At 40.7% G+C, this 27,788-nt stretch overlaps 1 protein-coding gene across 9 annotated transcripts in view; it reads right to left on the reverse strand.

The window, feature by feature from the left end:
• The window catches only part of TOGARAM1 (TOG array regulator of axonemal microtubules 1), an 89,704-nt gene that overhangs the window by 9,325 nt on the left and 52,591 nt on the right, over positions 1-27,788 (reverse strand). For 4 of the 9 annotated variants that reach the window (XM_053595345.1, XM_053595349.1, XM_053595341.1 and 1 more), the window contains 9 exons: positions 22,999-23,097; positions 21,753-21,928; positions 19,546-19,696; positions 15,783-15,936; positions 11,842-11,947; positions 10,976-11,211; positions 9,225-9,383; positions 5,292-5,418; positions 2,143-2,261 (listed from right to left, as the gene is read on the reverse strand). In XM_053595345.1, the coding sequence (XP_053451320.1) occupies positions 2,143-2,261; positions 5,292-5,418; positions 9,225-9,383; positions 10,976-11,211; positions 11,842-11,947; positions 15,783-15,936; positions 19,546-19,696; positions 21,753-21,928; positions 22,999-23,097 (1,327 nt within the window). Of the gene's footprint in view, positions 1-2,142; positions 2,262-5,291; positions 5,419-7,031; positions 7,120-9,224; positions 9,384-10,975; positions 11,212-11,841; positions 11,948-15,782; positions 15,937-19,545; positions 19,697-21,752; positions 21,929-22,998; positions 23,098-27,788 lie in introns of those variants that run through there. The other 5 variants (XM_053595347.1, XM_053595342.1, XR_008380788.1 and 2 more) reach the window with 4 other exon arrangements.

Here is a 27,788-nt window from a genome sequence, read left to right on the forward strand (position 1 = left end):
AAAAAAAAAAATCATAACTTTGTACATTGATGCATTTATGGGGTTCAGGGTACAAGCAGGCCTTTTTTTTTGTGCAGTTTTTGGCCAGGGCTGGGTTCGAACCCACCACCTCCGGCATATGGGGCTGGCGCCCTACTCCGATGAGCCATAGGCGCTGCAAGCAGGCCTTTTTTTTTTGTTGTTGTTGTTGTTGTTGCAATTTGGCCAGGGCAGGGCTTGAACCCGCCACCCTCGGTATATGGGGCCGGCGGCCCACTCACTGAGCCACAGGCGCCGCCCCAGCAGGCCTTTTTAAGTATAGAAGTCTCAAGGCTGCAATGTTTTTTATTTCACTTTTTTTTTTTTTTTTTTTTGTAGAGACAGAGTCTCACTTTATGGCCCTCGGTAGAGTGCCATGGCGTCACACAGCTCACAGCAACCTTCAACTCCTGGGCTTAGGCAGTTCTCCTGCCTCAGCCTCCCGAGTAGCTGGGACTACAGGCGCCTGCCACAACGCCCGGCTATTTTTTTGTTGCAGTTTGGCTGGGGCTGGGTTTGAACCCGCCACCCTTGGTATATGGGGCCGGCACCCTGCTCACTGAGCCACAGGCGCCGCCCAAGGCTGCAATGTTTTTTATTTCACTTTTGAGACAGAGTATCACTCTGATATTTCAGGCCAGTTTTTCTATGACATCAGCCTAGCTCCAGCAACCTCAAATTCCTGGGCTCGAGTGATCCTCCTGCCTCAGCCTCCTGAGTAGCTGGGACTACAGGTGTGTACCTCCAGATGGGAATACAGGCATGTACCTTCACACCTGGCTAGGACGTGAAGATATACAGGAATATATACAGATATATTCTTGTTTTAATATTTGCATTTTTTTTCTTTTATTTTTTCTGAGAGTCTTACTATGTCCCTCTCAGTAGAGTGCTGTAGCCTCCCAGCTCACAGCAACCTCAAACTTTTGGGCTTAAGCGATTCTCTTGCCTTGACTTCCCAAGTAGCTGGGACTATAAGTGCCCATCACAACACCCGGCTATTTTTCTGTTGTAGTTGTCATTGTTTTCTGCAGGCCCGGGCCAAGTTTGAACCCACCAGCCCCAGTGTACGTGGCCAGCACCCTAACCACTGAGCACGGGTAGCAAGCCTCTTTTATATATATATATACACACACACACATATATATATTCACAACACACAATAAATCGACCCCCCCCTCTCATAACAAGGGGCCTAATGTTTGTATTTTTGAAATTGTTTTTCCTTAAACATAATTATATGTTACTTTTATCATTAGGGAAAGAAAATAAAGGCTACAAATTATTATTATTATTATTATTCTTGTTTTTGAGACAGAATCTCAACCCTATCACCCTCAGTAGAGTGCCCTAGCATTACAGTTCACAGTGACCTCCAACTCCTGAGCTTAGGTGATTCTCTTGCCTCAGACTCCCGAGCAGCCGGGACTACAGGCACCCGCCACAACGTCTGGCTATTTTTTTCTTGCAGTTTGGCTGGGGCTAGGTTTGAACCCGCCACCCTCGGTATATGTGCCCTACCCAGTGAGCCACAGGCGCCGCCCAAAGGCTACCAAATTAAAGAAAAATTAATCAGAGTTGTCCAATATAGGCCTAATATTGACAAGTTCAATAACACTAAAACTTTACTAAGGTATAGTCAATGTGAAAGCAAAGTGCTGTAAATATATAATTTGCCTTATTAAAACTAATTACCTTACACTTTCTAGATCATTACTGAATTTTTAAAACACCAAATTTTGGCAAATACCTGAGATAGTTTGTGAATATACCTAAACAAGACTACCAACCACCACCTGGTGCGGTGGCTCATGTCTGTGATTCCAGCACTTGGGAGGCCAAGGCAGGTGGATTGCCTGAGCTCACAGGTTCAAGATCAGCCTGAGCAAGAATGAGACCTCATTTCTAAAAAATATAGCCAGGCATTGTGGCGGGCACTTGTAGTCCCAGCTACTTGGGAGGCTGAAGCAAGAGAATTGCTTAAGCCCAAGAATTTGAGGTTGCTGTGAGCTCTGATGCGATGGCACTCTACCCAGGGCAACATAGTGAGACTCTGTCTCAAAAATTAAAAAAAGATTACCAATCATCACTAGAGAGTAATTTCCCTAATGCAAACGATCTTACCTTTCAGTTGAATTGAAAGTATCCCTAGAAATAGATGACGATCTTGTATTTCCAACATTGCCAGTGTAAGTTCGTCTTCCTTTTGCTGAAGGAGTATCTAGTGGAATCTCTCCCAAACCCTGTTAGTAAATGCAAAGGCAATAAAAGTCTTACAAATAGTAGTGAAATAACCTACACAATGTAATGTTCAAAGCAGCCATTATTGATTTTTTTAAAAGATTAGCACCTAATAATCTGCTATACTGGCTTGGTGCCCATAGCACAGTGGTTATGGCGCCGGCCACATACACCAAGGCTGGAGGAGGGTTCAAACCCAGCCCCGGCCTGCTGAACAACAATGATAACTGCAACAAAAAGAATAGATGGGCGTTGTGGAGGGTGCCTGTAGTCCCAGCTACTTGGGAGGCGAGGCAAGAGAATTGCTTAAGCCCAAGAATTTGAGGTTGCTGTGAGCTGTGACACCACAGCACTGTACTTTGGGAGACACAGTGAGACTCTGTCGCCAAAAAAAATCTGCTATACTAAGTTTTAGAAAGTATCAGGCACATAAATACTTTATAATTTTACATTTTGTTACAAATTAACAAAATATGCAACTAATAGGAAATTATAAACTGACTTATGAAAACAAATCATTTAAAAATTAAAATGCTGTATTTTATAACTACTCTTCTTTCTCTGTTGTTTGACTTTGTCACTCTTGGTAGAGTGCCGTGGCATCACAGCAACCTCAAACTTTTAGGCTCAAGTAATTCTCTTGCCTCAGTCTCCCAAGTAGCTGGGATTACAGGCACCTGCCACAATGCCTGGCTATTTTTTTTTTTTTTTTTTTTTGCAACTTTGGCCGGGGCTGGGCTTGAACCCACCACCCCCAGTATATGGGGCCGGCCCTACTCCTTGAGCCACAGGCACCGCCCAATGCCTGGCTATTTTTTAGAGACAGGGTCTTACTCTTGCTCAGGCTGGTCCTGAACTCATGAACTCAAGCATCCACCATACTAAGCCTACCAGAGTGCTTAGGATTGCAGGCGCGAGCCACCTCATCCAGCTATTAACTACTCTTCTTTTTTTGTTTATGAAACAGAGTCTCACTATGTTGCCCTTGGCAGAGGTGCTGTGGTGTCACAGCTCATAACAACCTCAAGCGATTCTCTTGCCTCAGTCTCCCAAGTAGCTGGGACTACAGGCGCCCACCACAATGCCCGGTTATTTTTTGTTGCAGTTGTTATTATTGTTTAGCTGGCCCGGGCCAGGTTAGAACCCACCACCCTCGGTGTATGTGGCTGCTTCCATAACCACTGTGGTACGAGCACTGAGCCTTAACTCTTTTTTTTTTTTTTTTGTGGAGACAGAGTCTCACTCTATTGCTCTCTGTAGAGTGCCGTAGTGTCACACAGCTCACAGCAACCTCCTACTCCTGGGCCTAGGGGATTCTCCCACCTCAGCCACCCGAGTAGCTGGGACTATAAGCGTCTGCTACAACACCCGGCTATTTTTTTTGTTGCAGTTTGGCTGGGGCCAGGTTTGAACCTGCCACCCTTGGTATAGGGGGTTGGCACCCTACGCACTGAGCCACAGGTGCTGCCCATAACTACTCTTAAAGCATAAAATCTATATAGAAAATACAAACACATCCCATTAATGATGAATTTCTTTCTTTCTTTTTTTTTTTTTTGTAGAGACAGAGTCTCACTGTACCATCCTCGGGTAGAGTGCCATGACTTCACACGGCTCACAGCAACCTCTAACTCTTGGGCTTATGTGATTCTCTTGCCTCAGCCTCCCAAGCAGCTGGGACTACAGGTGCCTGCCACAACAATTGGCTATTTTTTTGTTGCAGTTTGGCCGGGGCTGGGTTTGAACCCGCCACCCTCGGTATGTGGGGCCGGCACCCTACTCACTGAGCCACAGGCACCACCCAAATGATGAATTTCTATGCAACAGGAGGAGTTTCAGAACAAACATTTTGGAAACAACTATTTAAGCCCTTTTTGTTCCTGATACTTGTATTGGAAATGACTCACAAATATTATTTGCCTTATTTTAGTCAGATAATTTTTTGTAGTTATTTTAATAAGTTCTATATAAATTAAACAAAAATCATTAAAATCAATAGGCAGGAAAAATGCTCTAAAATGACTATTATCACATATCTTTGCAGTATTATCTCTTCATAAATGAGACCTGAGTCCAAGGTCATCAGAGAGAAATGACATAAATTATAACAGAAAAATTCTATATTAAGTCAAAAATATTCTTCAAAAATAACATATACCCTTCACATTTTTTTGGGACAGGGTCTCTTAGCCACTTGAGACCTGGGGTAGAGTGCCTTGGCATCACAGCTCACAGGAGCCTCCAACTCCTGGGCTCAAGCGACTCTCCTGCCTCCACCTCCCAAGTAGCTGGGACTACAGGCGCCTGCCACAATGCCCGGCTATTTTTTGGGATGCAGCCATCATTGTTGTTTGGCAGGCCCGGGGCTGGATTCGAACCCGCCAGCTCAGGTGTATGTGGCTGGTGCCTTAGCCACTTGAGCCACAGGCACGGAGCCACCCTTCACATTTTATTTTTCTTGGTATTCTCTCAGTACTCATTGCACAGACATTACTAAATCCCAGCTATCAATCAGAACAAACCAGACGTGGTGCTTAACTTCAAGGAACTCCTTACAAATGCTCTGCAGTGGGGTAGCAGCTCTAAGAGTGGGATGTACAAAGTATATAAAGCTGAGATTAAGCATGGAAAACACTCCTGATGAGTTTTGAAAAAATTAAAATTCTAGTTTAGGCATACCTAAAGTTACATAGTTGCTAATTGTTAGAGTTTTAATTCAAACCCAGTGTTGTAACTTCAATAAGCTAAAGTATAATCTAACACACATCAAGCTTTTGTTCAACAAACATTTACTCTGAAAGCCTGACGCTATGTCTGTCTACTTAGTACTTTAGTCACCAAAAAGCTATTGTAGATGTAGATGTATTGTAGATTGTTTCTATTCTTGGTAAATAAACTTTTTAAAAGTTGTTTTTCTGTTTTTTTTTTTTTTTTTGAAGCAGAGTCTTCCTCTGTGGCCCTGGCTAAAGTGCCATGGCGTCATAGCTCATAGCAATTAAAGTTGTTTTTTTCAGCTAACTTTTTCCACATACCTTTTGCCGTAAGTTTTTAACAGATTCCTTAATATATGGCAAATCTTTAGATGGGACATATTTTTCAAGCATTTTTTCAAAGTTAGGATGACACATCATGAGGAAAAGCATCTTTCGACCATAAAACCTATGAATATTTGAGAAATAGGTAAATAATCTTATGTATGTTAACAACCTGTTTGTTAGACACAATTTTGTTCAGTAAGGAAAAAACCTGCCAATATCAAGATTACCATTCCTATTTTATGTAAAATCATTGAAATGTACATACACTAATAGTATAGTACTAAAAATTACAGACAGTCCCCAACTTAAAAGTCCAACTTAGGATTTTTTGACTTGACAACAGTACAAAAATGACACGTATTCAGGAGAAACTATACAGCAAATTTTGAATTTGGATCTTTTCCCAGGCTAGTGACACATGGTATTATACTCTCTTGAGATGCTGGGCAGCAGTAGCAAGGCCACAGCTCCCAGCAAGGCACGCAGCCATGAGAATCAACAACTCTGCTCCCAGGAATGTGCTACCAGACAACGTGGCTCAACTGCAGGCCAATGTAAACATTCTGAGCATGAGGTAGGCTACACATGTTTAGTAGCTTACACATACTAGATACATTTTAAACTTGCTATTTTCAATTTATGATAAATTTATCAGGCCATCATCCCATCATAAGTCAAGGAGCAGATGTACAGAATTCTCCTGTACACTCCTTAAAATCACTATGCCTTCAAATTGTTTAGCCACATGTCAGATGGAGAACAAATAGTATGACTGTATTTGACTGTATTTTTCAGGCATCCCAGGGTCCACACCAAGGTTGGCACTTGAGAGAATGGTGAATTAGTAGATTGTTTTTTCCTTGCCTAGGCATTTTGCTAGGCCCTGTATTTCTCTTTTTTTTCCAAGGTAACACTTACCTGGGTACCATTTCCATAAAATCCTATCCTCTGCTACCTAAAATACACCCAAGATTAGTTGATAAATCATGGTTGAATATGTTAATAAATACTATAATAATCTCCAAACTGGGGTTTTTATGTTATAAGAATTTTTTTTTTTAGACAGAGTTTCACTCTGCCCCCTGGGTTGAATGCTGTGGCATCATCAAAGCTCACAGCAATTGAGCTATTTTTTCTGTTTTAGTTGAGTTGGGGTTTTGCTCTTGCTCAGGCTGGTCCTGACTTGAACTCCTCAGCTCAAGCAATCCACCCGCGTTGGCCTCTCAGAGTGCTAGGATTACAGGAGTGAGCCACTGCGCCCCGCCATATGCTATAAGAATTTTAAAATAGTCCTCTTAGGATAATACCTTAAGCCAAAATATCATTCTAAGGATAGAATTCAGATATCACTGAAGTACATATTGGAGAATTTTTCAGTACAGAGATGTCTTATAATACCTCAAAATATTAATAATTCCACATTTTATTACTCTTGAAGGAGGCCTAGATCTAAAATAAATTATAGTCATACTTTTGCTCATAACTTAGACTATTATGTACTACCCTGTTTCCCTGAAAATAAGACAGTGTCTTATTTTAAGGTGTGCTCCCAAAGATGCGCTAGGTCTTATTTTCAGGGGACATCTTCTCTTTCCTGTAAGTAGGTCTTATTTTTTGGAGGATGTCTTATTTTCAGGGAAACAGGGTAGAAGAACTAAAGGACAGACTTTTGTTGGAGAGAAGTATAGGATGATCTTAAAATCATCTATATTGGCTGGAAGTGCTGGCTCATACCTGTAATCCCAGCACTCTGGGAGGCCAAGGCAGAAGGATCCCAAGCTTAGGAGTTTGAACCAGGCTGAGGAAGAGCAAGATCCAGTTTCTACTAAAAAGAGAAAAATTAGCCAGGTATTATGGTGGGTGTCCCTAGTCCCACAGTCCCAGCTATTCAAGAGGGTGGAGGTAGGAGGATCGCTTGCACCCTGGAGTTGGAGATTGCTGTGAGTGAGGCTGAGGCCATGGCACTCTAGCCTGGGGCAACAGAATGAGAACCTGTCTCTTAAAAAAAAAAAAATAAAAATCAGGCAGCACCTGTGGGTCAAAGGAGTAGGGCATCGGCCCCATATACTGGAGGTGGTGGGTTCAAACCCGGCCCCAGCCAAAAAATAAATAAATAAAAAAATAAAAATCATCTCTATCAACCAGACTCCTTCAAATGTAATAAAATTGCATAAAGTGATTTGATGTCAGAGAACAAATATTACCGTTCTCTTTCTACAATCAAAACAAGGTTTATACCCAGATAAGCAGCTCCTAATCATTTATGATTTCAAAGATAGTTCTGACATTTAGCCTAGGATAAATATTAAGGACTGTAGGTCTACTACAGAGCCCAACAATATGAGAAAGGTTAAAACAAGCAAAAGGGACACAAAATGTGAGAAATTTGTGTTGCCTTAAGCTACTACGTCTGTGTTAATTTGTTACGCAGCAACAGAAACCTAATACAATTACTTTCTTCCTTTTTTTTTCCCCTGTCTCCCTGTGCCTTGGCATCAGAGCTCACAGCAACCTCAAACTTGTGGGCTCAACCAATCCTCTTGCCTCAGCCTCTTGAGTAGCTGAGACTACAGGCGCCCACCACCTCGCCCAGCTAGGTTTTCTATTTTTAGTAAAAACAGTGTCTGACTCTTGCTCAGGCTGGTCTTGAACTCCTGAGCTCAAGGGATCCTCTTGCCTTAGCCTCCCAGGGTGTTAGGATTGATTATAGCATGAAACACTATGCTCAACCTTAGTTTTTTTTTAACATTTACTTTCTGTATTCACTTTAAGCGTGATGAGTTCCACAAGATTAATGCCAGTTACCTAAAGTAATGAACATCTTTGTCTTAAGATGTTAAGAATTTTGTATCTTAATTTTTTTTTTTTTTTTGACAACCTCACTTTGTTACCCTCGGTAGAGTGCCGTGTTGTCACAACTCACAGCAATCTCCAACTCCTGGGCTTAGGCGATTCTCTTGCCTCAGCCTCCAAAGTACCTAGGACTACAGGCGCCCGCCACAACGCCTGGCTATTTGTTTGTTGCAGTTTGGCTGGGCTGGGTTCAAACTCGCCACCCTTGGTATATGGGGCAGGTGCCATACTCAGTGAGCCACAGCCGTCCTTTCTTTAATTTTTATAACCTCAGGATCCTCTCTCTTGCTTCTAATTATCTTCCTAAATTATTGCCATAAAATTTTAGATTTTATCTGGGACATTACTGGTCACCTAGTACAAACTTCCTAATTTTACAGACAAGGAAACAGAGACTAACAGAAACGAACTTACTTGCTTAAGGACAAATCATGATCGAGCTAGAAATTTAATCTAGGCTTCTGCCTACATCCAAAATTTTTGTCATCACCACTGCTATTATACTATACACATCTTAATTATTTCATCTTCTTTGCTGTTAACGTTTACGTCTTCTTTGTTTGATTGCTGTTAATGTTTATAAAATTGTTCAAATATAACCATAAGAAATTCACAGAAGTCTCCAAGCACAGATATCTTGTATTTCAAGGCATAATATATTGTTATGTGTTATTCCAATATTTTTCAGTTTCCTACTTTTTTAATTTTACCCAATTGTTTGGAAAATATATCATCATCCCCTAAATGCATTACCTTACATTTGCCCATAATGAAGTTCTTCTGCCACTTTTCTGCCCACTCATACAATCTTGTGCTGTTTCATGAAGTTCATCCCTGTGACTTGGCATCTCACTACCCAGAAGTATGTAGTGTCATCTGTAAATTTGGAGAATTCACTATGCACTCCCTCAAGATCAGTTACAAATTGGTGAAATATGGCTATCCCCTAGCACCAATCTCTGGGGATCCCACTTCTCCATTTAGAAAAATGTTCATTCTTCAACTTTAGCTCTTTTCCTACTTTTAAGCCCTTACACTAATGAGATTTAGCAAATACTACCAGCAGCTATTCACCTGGTTTCTGGTGAGCTGTCTTGAGCAAACTTAGCAGCAGCAGGTAGTATACGTTCAGCCATATCCTTTGCGCCAGATAAAACACGTTCTGGTTCCATAAATTCCACTACATCTGATAAGTGCTGGGCTGTACACCGTCTTACTGCGATGTGTAAATGGCTACAAGAACACATAATTTAAAACGTTGTTGGATAAACTATTTTCCAGTAATCTATTTTAAACAATTAAACAGCTCCTCAACAATTATCCAGGGAAGTTAAAAAGACAAATTATTTGCATTAGTTTTTCCCACTGAACAAGTTCAAAACAAAATAAAATTCATAGTTCCTGATATATATTTAAGTAACATTATTAAAATAGGCTCAGCGCCTGTAGCTCAGTGGCTCGGGCACCAGCCACATACACCAGAGCTGGTGGTTTTGAACCCAGCCCGGGCCTGCCAAAAAACAATGACAAACACAACCAAAAAAAAAAAAAAAATTAGCTAGGCATTGTGGTGGGTGCCTGTAGTCCCAGTTACTTGGGAGGCCGAGGCAAGAAAATCACTTACGCCCAAGAGTTTGAGGTCGCTGTGAGCTGTGATGCAACAGCACTCTACCGAGGGTGACATAGTGAGACTCCGTCTCAAAAAAAAAAAGACATTATTAAAATAACAGTATTATTATTTGAGATGGAGTCTCAGTCTGTTGCCCAGGCTAGAGTGTCACGGAGTCATCCATCATAACTCACGGCAACCTCAAGTTCCTGGGTTCAAGTGATCTTCCTGCTTCATCCTCCTGAGTAGCTAGGGCTACAGGTGCCTGCTGCAACACCCAGCTAATTATTATTATTATTTTTTTTTTTTTTTTGAGACAGTCTCAAGCTGTCACCCTAGGCAGAGTGCCATGGTGTCATAGCTCACAGGAACTCCAACTCTTGGGGTCAAGTGATCCCCTTGACTCAGTTTTTCTGTTTTCTTTTCTTTTTTTTTGTAGAGACAGCGTCTCACTTTACCACCTTCACTAGAGTGCCATGATGTCACAGGACTCACAGCAACCTCCAGCTCTTGGGCTTCAGGGATTCTCCTGCCTCAGCCTCCCGAGCAGCTAGGACTACAGGCGCCCGCCACAACGCCCGGCTAGTTTTTCTATTTTCAATAGAGACGTAGTCTCACATTACTCAGGCTGGTCTCAAACTTATAAGCGCAAGCAATCCTCCCACTTCAGACTCCCAGGGTGCTATGATTACAGGAGTGGGCCACCACACCTGGCCAATATTATTTTTAAGCTTAGCATTTAATATGTTTACCACATAGGAATTGTTCGATAAATTTTTTGATTGAAGTAATGCTGCAATTTGCTTGCTTGTTTCTATACTGAGACTGTACTATTGGGCGGCGCCTGTGGCTCAGTGAGCAGGGCACCAGCCCCATATACCAAGGGTGGCGGGTTCAAACCTGCCCCTGGCCAAACTGCAACAAAAAATAGCCGGGCAATGTGGCGGGCACCTGTAGTCCCAGCTACTCAGGAGGCTGAGGCAAGAGAATTGCCTAAGCCAAAGAGCTAGAGGTTGCTGTGAACTGTGACACTACAGTACTCTACAAGTGAGACTCTGCCTCTAAAAAAAAAAAAAAAGAAGGGGTGACGCCTGTGGCTCAAAGGAGTAGGGCGCCGACCCCATATGCCAGAGGTGGGGGGTTCAAACCCAGCCCCGGCCAAAAACTGCAAAAAAAAAAAAAAAAAAAGGCATTTCAAGATTATTCCGAACAGTACCTTTGCCCTCCACTGATGAGAGAGACGACTGCACGTGCCGGAGTTACACTGTTAGCCATGGCCCGCAGCGCTTTGTCAACGTCTTCCCTTATAAAGGTATTGGACTCTCCAGCCTTGTGCAGTAAGACTTTTACTGTAGTATCTAGTTCTTGATCCATGTTCTTTTTCAGATAAGTGAAAAGATCACTTAAACAGACCACAGCAGCACGAGAAACTCCAGAGCGTAAATTTTTTACCTAGAACAATTACCAAAATATAGGTTTTGCTAAATTACTTTGAAATAAATCTTACTATTAAGGAAACATATTTTACCATTATCTTTTGTCCTAAAATCAACATCTAATTTTTTTTTTTTTTGAGACAGACTCTCAAACTGTCACCCTGAGTAGAGTGCCATAGCGTCATAGCTCACAGCAACCTCCATCTAATGGGCTCAAGTGACCCTCTTGCCTCTGTTTTTCTATTTATAGCAGAGATAGGGTCTCACTTTTGCTCAGGTTGGTCTCGAATTCCTGAGCTCACGCAAGTTACTCATCTCAGCCTCCCAGAGTGCTAGGATTACAGGTGTGAGCCACTGCGCCTGGCCTAAATTTATTTATTTATTTTTGCATTTTTTTTTTTGGCTGGGGCTGGGTTTGAACCCTCCACCTCCGGAATATGGGGCCGGGGCCCTACTCCTTTGAGCCACAGGCGCCGCCCCTATGTTTTTTTAAATGTTGCAAATTGAGACATAGGATACTTAAACTAAAAAGCTGTATAAAGCCTACCTACGTAATAGCACAGAAAAATTTAAAGGTCAAGTAAGTGTGGCATATTTATTCTCTGTTATACCAACAATCCATGTCTCATCTAGGAAATACATTTACCTCTTGAACTACTGCAAAAGTTATTTCATGCAACTTTGTGTTCAATATCTCAGAATGAAAAGCAGCTAAGCATCTAATAAAATTCAGTCCCTCAATTTTCTTCTCCCTATGAGAAAAGGAAATAACAAAATCAGATGTCTTCTTTTTTGTGTTTTTCAGATGTCGTCTTCTTTTTTTTGATACAAAAGCCTCATGCTGTCACCCTGGGTAGAGGGTCATGGCATCACAGCTCACAGCAACCTCCAACTCCTGGGCTCAAGTGATTCTCCTGCCTCCACCTCCCAAGTAGCTGAGACTACAGGTGCCCGCCACAACGCCTGGCTATTTTTTTTTGGTTGCAGCCGTCATTTTTGTTTGGCGGGCCCAGGCTGGATTTGAACCCACCAGCTCAGGTGTATGTGGCTGGTGCCTTAGCCGCTTAAGCCACAGGTACCGCACCTCAGATGACTTTTTTTTTTTTTTTTTAGAGACAGAGTCTCACTTTATCACCCTTGGTAGAGTGCCATGACATCACAGCTCACAGCAACCTCCAACTCCTGGGTTTAGGCGATTCTCTTGCCTCAGCCTCCCTAGTAGCTGGGACTACAGGCGCCTGCCACAATGCCTGGCTATTTTTCCTGTTGCAGTTTGGCCGGGGCTGGGTTTGAACCCACCACCATTGGTATATGGGGCCGGCACCCTGTTCACTGAGCCACAGGTGCCACCCCTCAGATGACTTCTTTTTTTTTTTTTTTTTGTAGAGACAGAGTCTCACTGTACTGCCCTCGGGTAGAGTGCCGTGGCCTCACACAGCTCACAGCAACCTCCAACTCCTGGGCCCAAGCGATTCTCTTGCCTCAGCCTCCGGAGCAGCTGGGACTACAGGCACCCGCCACAACGCCCGGCTACAGATGACTTCTTTTTAATGTATGGAATATGCCAATGAAGAGACTTCAGCTGTTTTTGCTTACCATTTAGGGATCTCAAATAAAAAATATGGAAAGGATCTTTGAAGACCTAAAATCACTAATGACAGTCAAACTAAGTTAATCCTTTGTAAATAAAAAGAAATACTTGTTGCATATTCTTTCTAGAAAGCAGAGGAAAGAAAACAATGATAAACAAAAGATGTAGAAAACAATAAAACAAACATGGAAGAAGAAAACAACCTGTTACTTTGCTGGTGATTAGAAGCATGCCTCAGGGATACTGCTGATTCAGTTCCAGGCTACCACAATAAGGTGAATGTTGCAATAAAATACAAGGTTTTTGTTTCCAGTACATAAAAAGTTATGTCTACATTATATTGTACAATAGCATTATGTCTAAAAAAAATCGGTATACTTTAATTAAAAATCATTTCATTGCTAAAAATGCTAACGATAATGTAAACCTTCAGTGAGTTATCATTCTGCTGGTAGAGGATCTGCATCCATATTGATGGCTACTGACTAATGAGGGTGAAGCTTGGGGTGGCCAGGGCACTATCCTAAAATAAGACAATGAAGTTTCCCACACTGACTTGACTCTTCCGTTCACGTAAGATTTCTCTGTGGCTTGTGATACTACTTGGCAGCATTTTACTCTATTACTATTGAACTACTTCAAAAATTAGAGTCAATACTCTCTCTTTTTTTTTTTTTTTTGCCCTGGGTAGAGTGCCGTGGAGTCACAGCTCACAGCAACCTTAACTCTTGGGCTTAAGTGATTCGCTTGCCTCAGCCTCCCAAGTAGCTTGGGACCACAGGTGCCTGCCACAATGCCCGGCTATATTTTTGTTGTGGTTGCCATTGTTGTTTTAGCTGGCTTGGGCTGGGTTTGAACCCGCCAGCCTTGGTGTATGTGGCCGGTGCCCCACCCACGGAGTTACAGTGGCACCAAGACTCAATATTCTTTTTTTTTGAGAAAGAGCCTCAAGCTGTTGCCCTGAGTAGAGTGCTGTAGCATCACAGCTCACAGCAACCTCCAACTCCTGGGCTTAAGCCATTCTCCTGCCTCTGCCTCCCAAGTAGCTGGGACTACAGGCGCCCGCAACAATGCCTGGCTATTTTTCGGTTGCAGCCATCATTGTAATTTGGCAGGCCCAGGCTGGATTTGAACCCGCCAGCTCAGCTGGCGCCTTAGCAGCTTGAGCCACAGGCGCCGAGTCGAGACTCAATATTCTTAATCCCTGTCACTCCTTTATCAACTAACTTTATAGAATATTCTAAATTCTTTGTTGTCATTTGAACAATGCTCACAGCATCATCGCTAGGAGTATTTTCTTGGCCACCCATAAAAAGTAATTCCTCATCCATTCAAGTTTTATCATGAGATTGCAGCAACTCAGTCATATCATTAGGTTCCACTTGAAGTTCTCTTACTATTTCTATCATATCTGTAGTTACTCCCTCCACAGAAGCCTGGAAAGTCTCAAAGTCACTTATGAGGGGTAGAATCAGCTTCTTCTGAAATTTTTTTTTTCTCACAGTCTCACTTTTTCATCCTTGGTAGAGTGCCATGGCATCACGCCGCAACCTCCAACTCCTGGGCTTAGGCGATTCTCTTGCTTCAGCCTCTTGAGTAGCTGGGACTACAGGTGCCTGCCACAACGCCTGGCTATTTTTTTGTTGTAGTTTGGCTGGAGCTGGGTTTGAACCCGTCACCCTTGGTATATGGAGCCAGCATCCTACCCACTGAGCCACAGGCGCCGCCCTTTTTTTCTTTTTTTCATATCTTCCAAATTTTTTCTTTTTTTAGAGACAAGAATCTCACTTTATCGCCCTCAGTAGAGTGCAGTTGCGTCACAGATCACAGCAACCTCCAACTCCTGGGCTTAGGCAATTCTCTTGCCTGAGCCTCCCAAGCAGCCAGGACCACAGCTGCACGCCAGAATGCCCAACTATTTTTTTGTTGCAGTTTGGCGGGGACCAGGTTTGAATCCACCACGGGTGGTATATGGGCCGGCGCCCTACCCACTGAGCCACAGGCACTGCCAACTTCTTCTGAATTATTAATGTTGCTATTTTGATTTCCCATAAATCATGAATGTTCTCTCTCTCTCTCTTTTTTTTTAGACAGTCTCACTTTGTCATCTTCAATAGAGTGCTGAAACATCATAGCTCACAGCAACCTCCAATTCAGGATCAAGAGATCCTCTTGCCTCAGTTTTTCTATTTTTAGTAGAGATGGGGTCTTGCTTTTGCTCAGGCTGATCTCGAACTCGTGAGCTGAAGCAATCCACGGGGCTTGGCCTCCCAGAGTGCTAAGAGTACGGGCGTGCGCCATGGTGCCCAGGCCACTATAAGCACTTTTTAAGTTGATGAATATGCTCTCTCACAGAGGCAAAACTGAAGAAGAGATGTTGAATGGGGACCAAAGGACATACTGAAGGAACAGGGAAGGAAATGAGACAAAAGTAGTGCATAAGTGAATCCTCAGGCTGAAACAAGTGAGATCTATGCTGTCACTGTCTTTTTTTTGTTTTGTGGTTTTTTTGGCCAGGGCTAGGTTTGAACCTGCCACCTACAGCATATGGGACCGGCGCCCTACTCCTTGAGCCACAGGCGCCGCCCGCTGTCACTGTCTTGTTATTTTCCCTGAGTTACTAGCTGGGCTGGCCAGTGGCTGTAGCTGTAGCATGAACAGATGAGTATTTCCAGGATCGTTACAAGTTACATTTCACAGAGAATTACTTTGAGAAATGTTGAAATTTAGACTTGAACACCAATGAGTTATATAATGCACAATAAAGCCAAACTATATCCTTTTGGTATATAAGTTATAATACAACTGGTAATACAGTACTACTAGGCCAGAGTTCACCACATTAATAAATCGAAAGGACTCCAATGCCAAAAGACTGAAATAGTTGTTTCTAAGACTATTTTAATAGGAAATATGTTTCAAGGATTTTAATAAAAAAAAAATCTACAGAAAACTTTTGGAACTCAGCTTGGTTTTAAGTTAAATGGTGAACTTACCAATCCTCATCAGCTAAAAGCCTCAGGGCTTCTATCAGTGCTAATTCTGGTTTGAAAAATGGCCGTAGTTCTGATAAATCCATTATTTCTGGACTATGCGTGACAGAAGGCATCCTTTCTTTATACTGTGAAGTGGCTCCAGGAGCTGCATCACCTACAACAAAACGTATTACATAAAGCGTAAGAGAACCCTGATACAAAGGACACAGAGGTTAGGCACACCTATGATCCTAGCACTTTGGGAGGCCTACATGGTAGGATCACTTGAGGCCCGGAGTTTGAGACCAGCTAGAACACAAGTGAGAACCTCATCTCTACAATAAAATAGAAAAATTAGGTGGGTTTAGTAGAGTGTGCCTGTGGTCCCAACTGCTTGGGAGGCTGAGGCAGGAGGATGGGTTAGCCCAAGAATCTGAGGTTGCAGTGAGCTATGATGACACCTCTGCTCTCTAGCCCAGGCAACAGAGACTCTTACTCAAAAAAAAGAAAAAGAGGCTTGGCGCCTATAGTACAGTGGTTACAGCGCCAGCCACATACACTGAAGTTGGTGGGTTTGAACTCAGCCCCGGCCAGCTAACCAACAAGGACAACTGCAACAAAAAATAGCTGGGCCTTGTGGCAGGCACCTGTAGTCCTGGCTACTTGGGAGACTGAGGTAAGAGAATTGCTTCACCCCAAGAGTTTGAGGTTGCTATGAGCTGTGATGCCATAGCACTCTACTGAGGGCGACATAGTGAGATTCTGTCTCAAAAAAAAAAAAAAAAAGAAAAAGACACAAGCTCACGCCTGTAATCCTAACACTTGGGAGGCCAAGTCCACTCAGGTGGACTGCCTGAGCTCAAGGGTTTGAGAGCAGCCTGAGCCAGAGCAAGTCCCGGTCTCTAAAAAAAAAACACAACAGCCGGGCATTATGGCAAGTGCCTGTAGTTCCAGCTACTTGGGAGTAGAGTTTGAGGTTGCTGTGAGCTATGACAGCACAGCACTCTATTGTGGACAACAAAGGGAGACTCTGTCTCAAAAAAAAAAAAAAGAGAGACAAAAACAGGATTCTGATTACGGATGTTATGAATATTTCTTACAGAAACTAGTACTATCATTTAATTTTCAAGAAAATTATAATACTCAGAAATAAAAGCTATTTGAAACTTTACTTTTTACGTATAAAATAATAAAATACATTTAAAATAAATGGTCTTTTAGTTGAATCATAAAAAAGTCTAGCTTGATTTTAATAGCTTAAAGTAAATAAAAGAAGAAGTATGATCCCAGTTTCTAAAAGCACGTGCATATATACTTGTTTCACTATACAACTGACAACTGAAAATGAAGTTATTTATTTATTTATTTAACGTCACAGCTCACAGCAACCTTCAACTCCTGGGCTTAGGCAATTCTCTTGCTTCATCTTCCCAAGTAGCTGGGACTACAGGTGCCTACAACAAATGCCCAGCTATTTTTTGGTTGCAGTTGTCATTATTGTTTGGCAGGCCTGGGCTGGATTCAAACCTGCCAGCTCCAATGTATTTGGCTGGAGCCTCAGCAGCTAAGCTACAGGCGTCGAGCCTGCAGTGGAGGTCTTATAAAGAAAAGGATTAAACAGGGCAGCGCCTGTGGCCCAGTGGGTAGGGTGCCGGCCCATATACTGAGGGTGGCAGGTTCAAACCTGGCACCAGCCAAAACTGCAACAATAACAAAAAAATAGCTGGGTGTTGTGGCGGGCGCCTGTAGTCCCAGCTACTTGGGAGGCTGAGGCAAGAGAACTGCCTATGCCCAGGAGTTGGAGGTTGCCGTGAGCTGTGATGCCACAGCACTCTACTGAGGGCGATAAAGTGAGACTCTGTCTCTATCATTAAAAAAAAAAAAAAGGATCAAACAGACTGGGCCTTTGTAAGTGTTGTGTAAAGATTTATTGTTTTTTTCGCCCATATTAAGAGAGTTTTTTTTTTGAGACAGAGTCTAACTTTGTTACCCTTAGCAGAGTGCCATGACATCACAGCTCATAGCAACCTCAAACTCTTGGGCTGAAGCAAGTCTCTCACCTCAGTCTCCTGAGTAGCTGGGACTATAGGCGCCCGTCATAACACCCAGCTATTTTCAGAGATGGGGTTTGCTCTGGCTTAGTCTGGTCTCGAACCTGAGAGCGAGCTCAGGCAATCCACGTGCCTTGGCCTCCTGGAGTGCTGGGATTATAGGCGTGAGCCACTGTGCCCAGCCAAGAACAGAGAATTTTTAAAAGTTGTCTACATTTCTTGCATTTTAAAAGAAATAAAAGCTAGGAAAATTCTCATTCATTTAGCTTAAATCTCTTTTATTTTTCTAAGAAAAGAATGTTGTCCAAAAATACATTTATACTATTTTTGGGTATTTTGTCAATATCTAGAGTACAGATGCAACATAAATTAAATAATTTTTGTTACAGTTACTCATTTTATTCCTTAGTAATTAATATTTAATAAATAAAAATTAATACCACTTAATTTTTATTATAATTTACACAATATTTCATTTCAACCTTTAATTTTTCCTAGTTGCTACCACAAATATTGAATAGTTAAGATGTATTCAGTATTTTTTCAAATGGCACAGGAGGGGCAGCGCCTGTGGCTCAAAGGGGTAGGGTGCTGGCCCCATGTGGCTGGTTCTAATCCAACCCCGGCCAAAAAAAAAAAAAAAAAAAAGGCTCAACTGGCACAGGAAACATAAAGCCAATTCTTGGTCAAGCATAGAACATAGTAGGTAGGTACTTAATGACAGGCTAAGTAAACAGTAAATTCTAACAGAAAAATGAATTTTCTAGGTTATGATCATGATAAATCAATTTTACTCAGTTACCTTAGCTATAAATCACACACCACTCCTAGGCAAACCAAAACTATTTGCAGGGAATATGGAAGAAATTCTTGTGATAGTCTAAAGCTTTAAGATAATTTAAAAGAGCAGAAAATTGAGGCTTGTTTTCAGGTCACACAGCTAATTAAAGACAGAACCAATACTTAAGAAGCCAGGTCTGTCTACTGACTCTTGGTTCAGGGGTTCTTCCATCACAAATGCACTGAACCACATGTGGTATCTTCAGCTTAACAAACATTTGTGACTTTACCCTTTGCATTTAAGTAAGTGACTTACTTGAGTCTGAAAAAATGCTAAACACAGTGACTGTTTTAAACTGGACCCGCCTTTCAATGGAGGGTTAAAAGCAATGTTTTCTAAAGAAGAATTCTCATTTTTTTGATATCCCCAATCTCATCTCCAAAAATGTTTAAATCTAGAAGAGAGAAAAACAATTATTTTTGTTTTTATGAGAACAAACTAATGCTATAGTTTGTTCATATATAATTAAAATAGAAGCTACTGGCTCTGGCATATTCTAGTGCTGTTGTCTCAGTATTTCTTTTGAGACAGGGTCTCATTCAGTCACCCTAGGGTTAAGTGCCATGGTATCATAGCTCACAGCAACCTCAAACTCTTGGGCTCAAGCAATTCTCTTGCCTCAGCCTCCCAAGTAGCTGGAACCACAGGCACCCGCCACAACACCTGGATGTTTTTTTTCAGGGATGGGGTCTGACTCTTGCTCAGGCTGGTCTCCAACTGCTGAGCTCAGGCAATTCACCTGCCTCTACATCCCAGAGTGCTACACATTTTAGCATTATAGGTCAATATATTCCACTCTTAGTTATGCACCAACCTTAGCTAAGCCGTATTTCATCCAGCTTTAGAATGTTACTAGGAAAAAAGCCTATGCCAGAATTTACACTCCACTTACTTTCAGATGCCATTTTCTCACTTCCTGTCTGTTTCATTTGTTCCCAGGGATTCTGTTCCTTCTTTTCGCAGTCTTTAATGTCAAAAAGTTCTTTTTCTTTTCTCTTTTGCTTCATCTTGTCATAGGTAGATTTTGAAATAGAAACTTTAGTCTGCATAAAAACATTGAAATATCTGAAAGTATTCAGGGAGCCTGACATTTAAAATATTTTCATTTCAGATAACTGTATATATGTACATTAAATGTCTGTAAGAAATAAACTATGATTTCTTAATACTTATTCAAAACATCATAATATCTACTAGAATTACAAGGTACTGATATCCAATAAATTTGTGCCTGAGTATATTAACTTGTCACTACTTGAGTGTATCCTAGAAAATGACTGTATACACATACATCTGTTTGTATATAAAGTACATCTAGAGCAGTGGTTCTCAACCTTCCTAATGCCACACCCCTTTAATACAGTTCCTCATGTTGTGGTGATCCCCAACCATAAAATGATTTTCGTTGTTGGGGTGTTGCCTGTGGCTCAAAGGAGTAGGGTACCGGCTCCATATACCAGAGGTGGTGGGTTCAAACCCAGCCCCGGCCAAAAAAAAAAAAAAAATTATTTTCGTTGCTACTTCATAACTGTAATTTTGCTTCTGTTATGAATCGTAATGTAAATATCTGATATGCAGGATGTATTTTCATTGTTACAAAGGGGTAGCGACCCACAGGTTTAGAACTGCTGATCTACAGTTTAAAGTATACTAGATATTTTATCATCAGAGTAAGAATGCATTTATTTATTTATTTAATTTTTTGAGACAGAGTCTTACTTTTTTGCCCATGGTAGAGTGCCGTAGTGTCATAGCTCACAGGAACCTCAAACTCGTAGGCTCAAGAGATTCTCTTGCCTTAGCTTCCCGAGTAGCTGAGACTACACATGCCTGCCACAATGCCCAGCTATTTTTAAGAGAAAGGGGGTCTCACTCTAGCTCAGGCTGGTCTTGAACTTGTGAGCTTAGGCGATCCACCCACCTTGGCCTCCTATAGTGCTAAGATTACAGGTGTGAGCCACCATGCCTGGCTGAGAATGCATTTATTTAGTGTGAAGAGAGAATATTTTAATGATGAAGGATCAAAAACTACACCAACAAGATCTTATTTATTGATTGATTTGATTTTTTTGAGACAGTTTCACTATGTCACCTTCGGTAGAGTGCTGTAGTGTCACAGCTCACAGCAACCTCCAACTCTTGGGCTTAAGTGATTCTCTTACCTCAGCCTCCCAAGTAGTTGGGACTATAGGCACCCGCCACAACACCCGGCTATTTTTTGGTTACAGTTGTCATTATTGTTCAGCAGGCCTGGGCTGGGCGCAAACACACCAGCTTTGGTGTATGTGGCCAGTGCCCTACTCACTGAGCTACAGGTACTGAGCTGTATCTACTTATTTAGAGACAGAGTCTTACTCTGTTGCCCTGGGTAGTGTTATGGCATCATCATAGCTCACAGCTACCTTGAACTCCAGGGCTCAAATTATCCTCCTGCCTTAGTATTTCTATTTTTTTTTGTTTTTTAGACAGAGTCTCATTATGCTGCCTTTGGTAGAGTGCAGAGGCATCACAGCTCACAGCAACATCAAACTTCTGCTTCAGCCTCCCAAACAACTGGGACTACAGATGCATAGCACAACACCTGGCTGATTTTTCTATTTTTAGCAGAGATGGGGTTACACTCTTGCTAGGCTGGTCTTGAACTCCTGAGCTCCAGTGACCTTCCCACCTTGGCCTCTCAGAGTGCTATCATTATAGGTGTGAGCCACTGCACATGCCCAATATTGAAATTTTTTTTTTTTTTGTAGAGACAGAGTCTCACTTTATGGCCCTCAGTAGAGTGCCGTGGCCTCATACAGCTCACAGCAACCTCCAACTCCTGGGCTTAAGCGATTCTCCTGCCTCAGCCTCCCGAGCAGCTGGGACTACAGGCGCCCGCCACAATGCCCGGCTATTTTTTGGTTGCAGTTTGGCCGGGGCCGGGTTTAAATCCGCCACCCTCGGTATATGGGGCCCGCACCCTACTGACTGAGCCACAGGCACCGCCCCCAATATTGAAAATTTTAATCAAAATACTTTTATCACCCCATATCTGATATATATAAAACAACAACATTTAGTATGTCTAAATTTATTCTATTAATTAGCAAATAACCTTACGTCTTTTTCATTCTCAACATCAAGATATGAGGGAATATTTTGCTGGACTGCTCTTCCATAAATTCCTGATGGTGGTTCGAAACTTTGTTTAATTGGACACGTATCCCCATTTTCCACAGATGGTATCACTGATTGGCTGCAGGTTGCTGGCGCTGAATTTGGACTTCCAAATACACCTAAAATCAACCAATCACCAAATAGTCATTAAGTATTTTTGTGATGGCACTTTGGATAATAAAGTTTAAGACAAGGCTCTTACCTTCAAGAGGCACATAATACAGGTAGTGAGAAAGACATGCTAAATAATTATATAAAAACAAATACCCAAACAGGATGACTACTTTAACAAGATAATAATAATGAGTGAGAACTGCATATTATGTAAACGCTGAATTCATACAAAGGAAATGTTGATGCGAGCTGGGTGGTTTCAAGGAGCAAGGATTTGAGCTGAAATTTGGAGACAAGAGGGATTTGTTTATGTCAGTAAGGCAGGGGAGAAGGAAATCCTAAGAGATGGGCATATTATGTGGCAAGATGAACAAATATAAAGCACGTATGTGGAGTAAATAAATTAGTTTAGCTGGGCATAAGGTAAACAGAAGAATACAGAAAATAAGTCTGCACCAGTAAGCCGGAGCCAATCTGAGGAAGGCCTTTAAATCAACCCAATCAGACTATCAAGCAAAAAGTTAAAGATTTCAAGAATTTTATTCTGTTAAGTTATATTGAACAAAAATAAGATGTACATCCTCAAAGTATACCATGGCATTTTAGGTTTTCAATTTTAAAAAAGTCAGCTTTAAAAGGTATTTGCAATTACGCTGTTCAAAGGTCCCCTGGCCCTCCTATAATATGTAACAGGTTAATTTTGACTTCATCTAGACTTCTTTGGAGGCTAAAATGATATTAATTTATACTGATTATTAAGCTGATAAATAAGGACTACCATTTGCCATTTGAATTTAAACTACGCTAAACCTATCTCACCAATCCTAAAACTATTTCAGAAGTACCTCAACTGCAGCTGTCACATAATACATCTCTGAAAATTACTAACATGAATTTATTGTAGTTTCTTTAGAGGATAGAAGTGCAAAAATTAGCATTCATTTTTAATTCTTTCAATTTAATAATTTTAAAAAGTTTTATTCAATCTTGAATTATACTCTTTATTCTTTATTGATATGCTTTGCTTATGTGTGAAGAACACATACAATTAAAAAGCTAAATAACTTTGAAATACCTTTTCCAACAACTACTACTGAGTCTTCGGAGAAGGTATTTGTGGATATGAGGTCAACACTGGATATTTGCTGTACATTTGATGATGTCCCTATAAATCCTAAAGAAAAACAAACAAAAAAAATTTAAAAAATACACAGTACTTCTCTAGTATTTCAGGATATTATAACACAGTTTTTCAAAATTGAAGGTTTGTTTCCTATCAAGAATTTATAATTCATTTATTAATACATGTTCATAAACTTAATAAATATTTATAATTAGAACACATGGTAAAATTCAGGTACTAGGAAGAAAAGAAATCTTCCTTCCTTTAAGGAGTTTATACATGCCAAGGATGAGGACAAGAGAGGCAGAGCAAATTATCATAGTATAATAATCAGGCAATAAAAGAATCATCAAGAAGAAATTCTTTGATATCCAAAACAGATCAGGTCAATTTCACAGCAACTTATACTTTTCTAGGTTAACTTTTATCTCAGTTTCTGATTATTTAATTTTTTCTCTTTACTGTTAGACTATAAACTCCATTGGGAAAGAATCTATGTTCAACAAACATATGCTAGATGAATGCATTGTGGTTAAAAAAAAAGAAAGAAAAGCAAAAAATAATTTAGGATCTATGAAAGAAAAGCAATTCATTACTGGTAAATTTAATCAAATAACTAACGTTTACAAAAATAATAGATGATTTTGCTGACTCAACTTATTTTGGCTTTGTGTGAAAATGGCAGAGATGAAAGAAAAAAATTCATGTAGGTGATCATTTTTTCACATATTCCTAAGGATAGTTTGGAATAATCCAAATTTATGTGCACTTTTATAATACACACCAATTCATAGAAACGTTAGGTGGTCCAAAAAGGAGTTCTATGACAAACGGAAGCGATCTTAATAAATGGGAACACTCTACTCCACAGTCCACAGAATGTCCACATAAACTATCACGGGGTGAATGAGCAATGAGACAGAACACGAAGGACACGTTATCTGTAAGTAATTTAACTTCATTTATAAGAGAAGCTGACCATCATTTTTATTCTATATTTTCTTCTAAAAAAAGAAATGTTGAAATATTGCTCATGAAGTCTCAATTCTAAAATATAAAGAAAAAATGTCTAAAGGCTACTTCACACACAAATATCCTTATATAATTTTACTTCATTACTTCTAATTCAAATACAGAAAGAGAAAATATTAACTCATGGGATCTAGTTTGCTCATCTTTTAAGTATCTAGCATTACTCATTTTCTCAAGTAAATAATGGGGCTCTAGGTTACGTAGAAAATGGACAAGTTCAAAGGGACAGCCAGTGGAGAAAAGGAGTGGGGAGAAGAGGAGGTAGGTCAGAGAGCTAATCCTGATAAAATCTGATTTCTTACAGGATAAATCCATTTGGCCACTCATTACCAGCATCTCTCTTGGAAGGCTTTTTATTCCCTTCAATATAGCATTCAATATTCACTTTAATCTGATTATTTTAGAATGCATTTTTTTTTTTTTTTTTAGACAGAGTTTCACTTTATCGCCCTTGGCAGAGTACTGTGGCATCACAGCTCACAGCAACCTCCAACTCCTGGGCTTAGGCGATTCTCTTGCCTCAGCCTCCTGAGTAGCTGGGACCTACAGGTGCCCGCCTCAACGCCCCGCTATTTTTTTATTGCAGTTTGGCCAGGGCTGGGTTCAAACCCACCACCCTCAGTATATGGGGCTGGCACCCTACCCACTGAGCCACAGGTGTCGCCCAGAATGCATTTTTTTTTTAATTTTCATTTTTAAAAAAAATTTTTAAGGATCAGTCAAGGGCAATGTGAGAAGGGGTGAAAGAGTAGAACAAGGAGTTCGATTTGTAACAGACTATGAACAATTGAGGTCACTGACTACCTTTGGAATAGCCAGAATGCAATTTTTGAGTGGTTGTGTCCAAGGTCACACTATTCGGTCTGACTAATCAACACTCCTTACACTTCCCATGTGTTCACTGAACACGACAAACCATAATGGTGATATAAAGATGGCAGTATTTTATTCCTAAGAAATTTATAATTTAATATGAAAAATATTAAACATGCAAGAATATTCACTGTAAGGTAGGATGAGAGAACACAAGATGGAAAGACTACTCTAGACCAGGAAAGTTTTCTAAAGAAGTGGCTCTTAAGCCAGTATTCAAAACAGACATGATTTGTACACATTAAGATTGAAAGAGGGGGCCATTGCTGAAATCCCACAAGGGGCAATGGACCTCTGGCTCCAACTTTTAATTCTACTCCATGCTTTATGTCTTTCTTTAGCATCGCTTCTAACTCTGTATTTCTTCAGTCAATCACTACCAGTTTCCACAGTTCTCAGCGTGACCCCAACAAGGTTACACTAGCTCTTCAGCAATGAACTCCAACAGAAAGCAAATTGTTGTAATGTTAGATATGGAATTCAGAGTATGGATCACAAATAAGATCAATGAGGTTGATGAGAAAGGTGAAAACCAACACAAAGAAACAAACAAAAATAAAAGTCAAGCTAAGAAGGAAAATTGATTTAAGAGATATATAACATAAGAAAAATACATAATAGAACTTCTGGAAATGAAAGTCATTGAGAGAATTTCAAAATACAGTGGGAGGTTTAAACAACAGGCTAGACCAAGCAGAAGAAATGATTTCAGAGCTTGAAGACAAGCCCTTCAAATTAACCCAGCTAGTCAAAAGTGAAGATAAAAGAATCAAGAACAATAAATACTCTCTCCAAGAAATATGGGATTATGCATAGCAAACAAATATAAGATTCACATGTATCCCTGAGGAATAAGAAAAAGCAAAAAACATGGAAAACTATTTGAGTTAATAATGGAGGAAAATTTCCCTGGTATTGCTAGAGATTTAGACCTTTAGATATAGAAGGTCATGGAACACCTAGAAGATTCAAGGTAAATAACACATCACCAAGGCATAGTCATCAGGGCTGATGCCCATTAATCTATGAATGGATTAATAAATTGTGGTATATGTATACCATGGAATATTATGCAGCCTTAAAAAACAGAGACTTTACCTCTTCTACGTTTATTTGGACAGAGTTGGAACATATCCTACTTAGCAAAGTATCTCAAGAATGGAGGAAAAAGTATCTAATGTAAAAAAAAAAAAAAGAAAAAGATTGAAAGCGGGGGCTCAGTGCCCATAGCTCAGTGAGTAGGGCACTGGCCACATTCACCAAGGCTGGTGGGTTCGAGTCTAGCACGGGCCTGTTAAACAATAACAATTGCAACCAAAAAATAGCCAAGCGTTGTGGCAGGCACCTGTAGTCCTAGCTACTTGGGAGGATGAAGCAAGAGAATTGCTTGAGCCCAAGAGTTTCAGGGTGCTGTGAGTTGTGACGCCAGGGCACTCTACTGAGGGCGACATAGACTCTGTCTCAAAAAAAAAAAAAAAGATCGAAAGAGGGCACCTAGGCCCTTCACATGCAAATTAAGGAAATTTTTAATATTAAAAGTGCTAGAGCATAAAGCATGAAAAGGGGAATGGTAAGAAGTAAAACAAAATAGTTAAACTGAGGCAAGATTATTCAGAGACTTAAAAGTTATGCTACCGAGCAGGAACTTCATCCTGTGAGAAATAAAGAGAAGCACTTAATTTTTTTTTTTTTCTTTTTCTGCAGCCGCACTGAGTACCACTTAATGTTTTAAGTATGGAAAAGATGATGACTATTTTTTAGAAAAACAATTCTGGTATCTTAATGCAGCTTAGATTTAAAAAGGATAAAAGTAATAGATAAGTCTTACAGCATGCTTCTGTAATTATCCAGGGAAGAGGTAATGAAGGCTCAACTTACAACTGTGACAGCACATATTATTAAATTGGACTAAAAGGAAATAGTAGGATGGACCACCTCCTGAACTTGAAAGGTAAGGAGAAACAGACAAAGATGACTATAAAGTTTTAACCCTTTATATACTGGGAAAGTGGTAATGCTACTAATAAAAATAAATAACAAAGGAAGAGGAGCAAATCTGAAAAGGATGATAAATTTGGTTTGAAACGTTTTTGCTCTTGTTGCTGAGATAGATCTAGTAGGTATTTGGCTCAGAGTTGGATGCATGAGTATGAAGTAATTTTCTGGACCAACTGTTGGCTAAAGGATATAAATATAGGGCTGGGCGCAGGGGCTCACGCCTGTAGCCTAGCACTCTGGGAGGCTGAGGCAGGTGGATTGCTTCAGCTCATGAATTCAAGACCAGCCTAAGCAAAAGTGAGACCCCCGTCTCTAAAAAATAGCTGGGTGTTGAGGTGGGTGCCTATACTCCCAGCTACTCAGGAGGTTGAGGCAAGTGAATTGCTTGAGCCTAAGAGTTTCAGGTTGCTGCGAGCTGTGACACCATGGCACTCTACCCAGGGCCACAAAGTGAAACTCTGTCTCAAAAAAAAGACATAAATGTTTATAATTCTACTGTCTAAAAACGATGCCACTAGCAGTGAATAAGCATAATCTGCAACTATTTCAAGGCAATTTTAAAAAAGAATATTAAAGAAAAATTGTAATTAGGTGTAAGTCACTTTTAAGAAGAAAAGAATTTTTTTCTATATGGAAAAATCCTACTATCCTTTCAAAGCAATTTTGCAACTCTTTCTAACATGGCCATCAGAGTTGTCATTGTGTAGGCCTGACAATTAAGTTTGTGAACTCATCCTGGAAAAAGGGCTTTGAAGGGTGGACCAGGCACTGGCCACAGCTGGTACACGGCTTCTCGAGGGGAGTACTTTGAAGGTGCCTGTAGTGACATTCAGCAATGA

The sequence above is a fragment of the Nycticebus coucang genome, chromosome 6, assembly GCF_027406575.1.
Source record: "Nycticebus coucang isolate mNycCou1 chromosome 6, mNycCou1.pri, whole genome shotgun sequence".
NCBI classification, from domain to species: domain Eukaryota; kingdom Metazoa; phylum Chordata; class Mammalia; order Primates; family Lorisidae; genus Nycticebus; species Nycticebus coucang.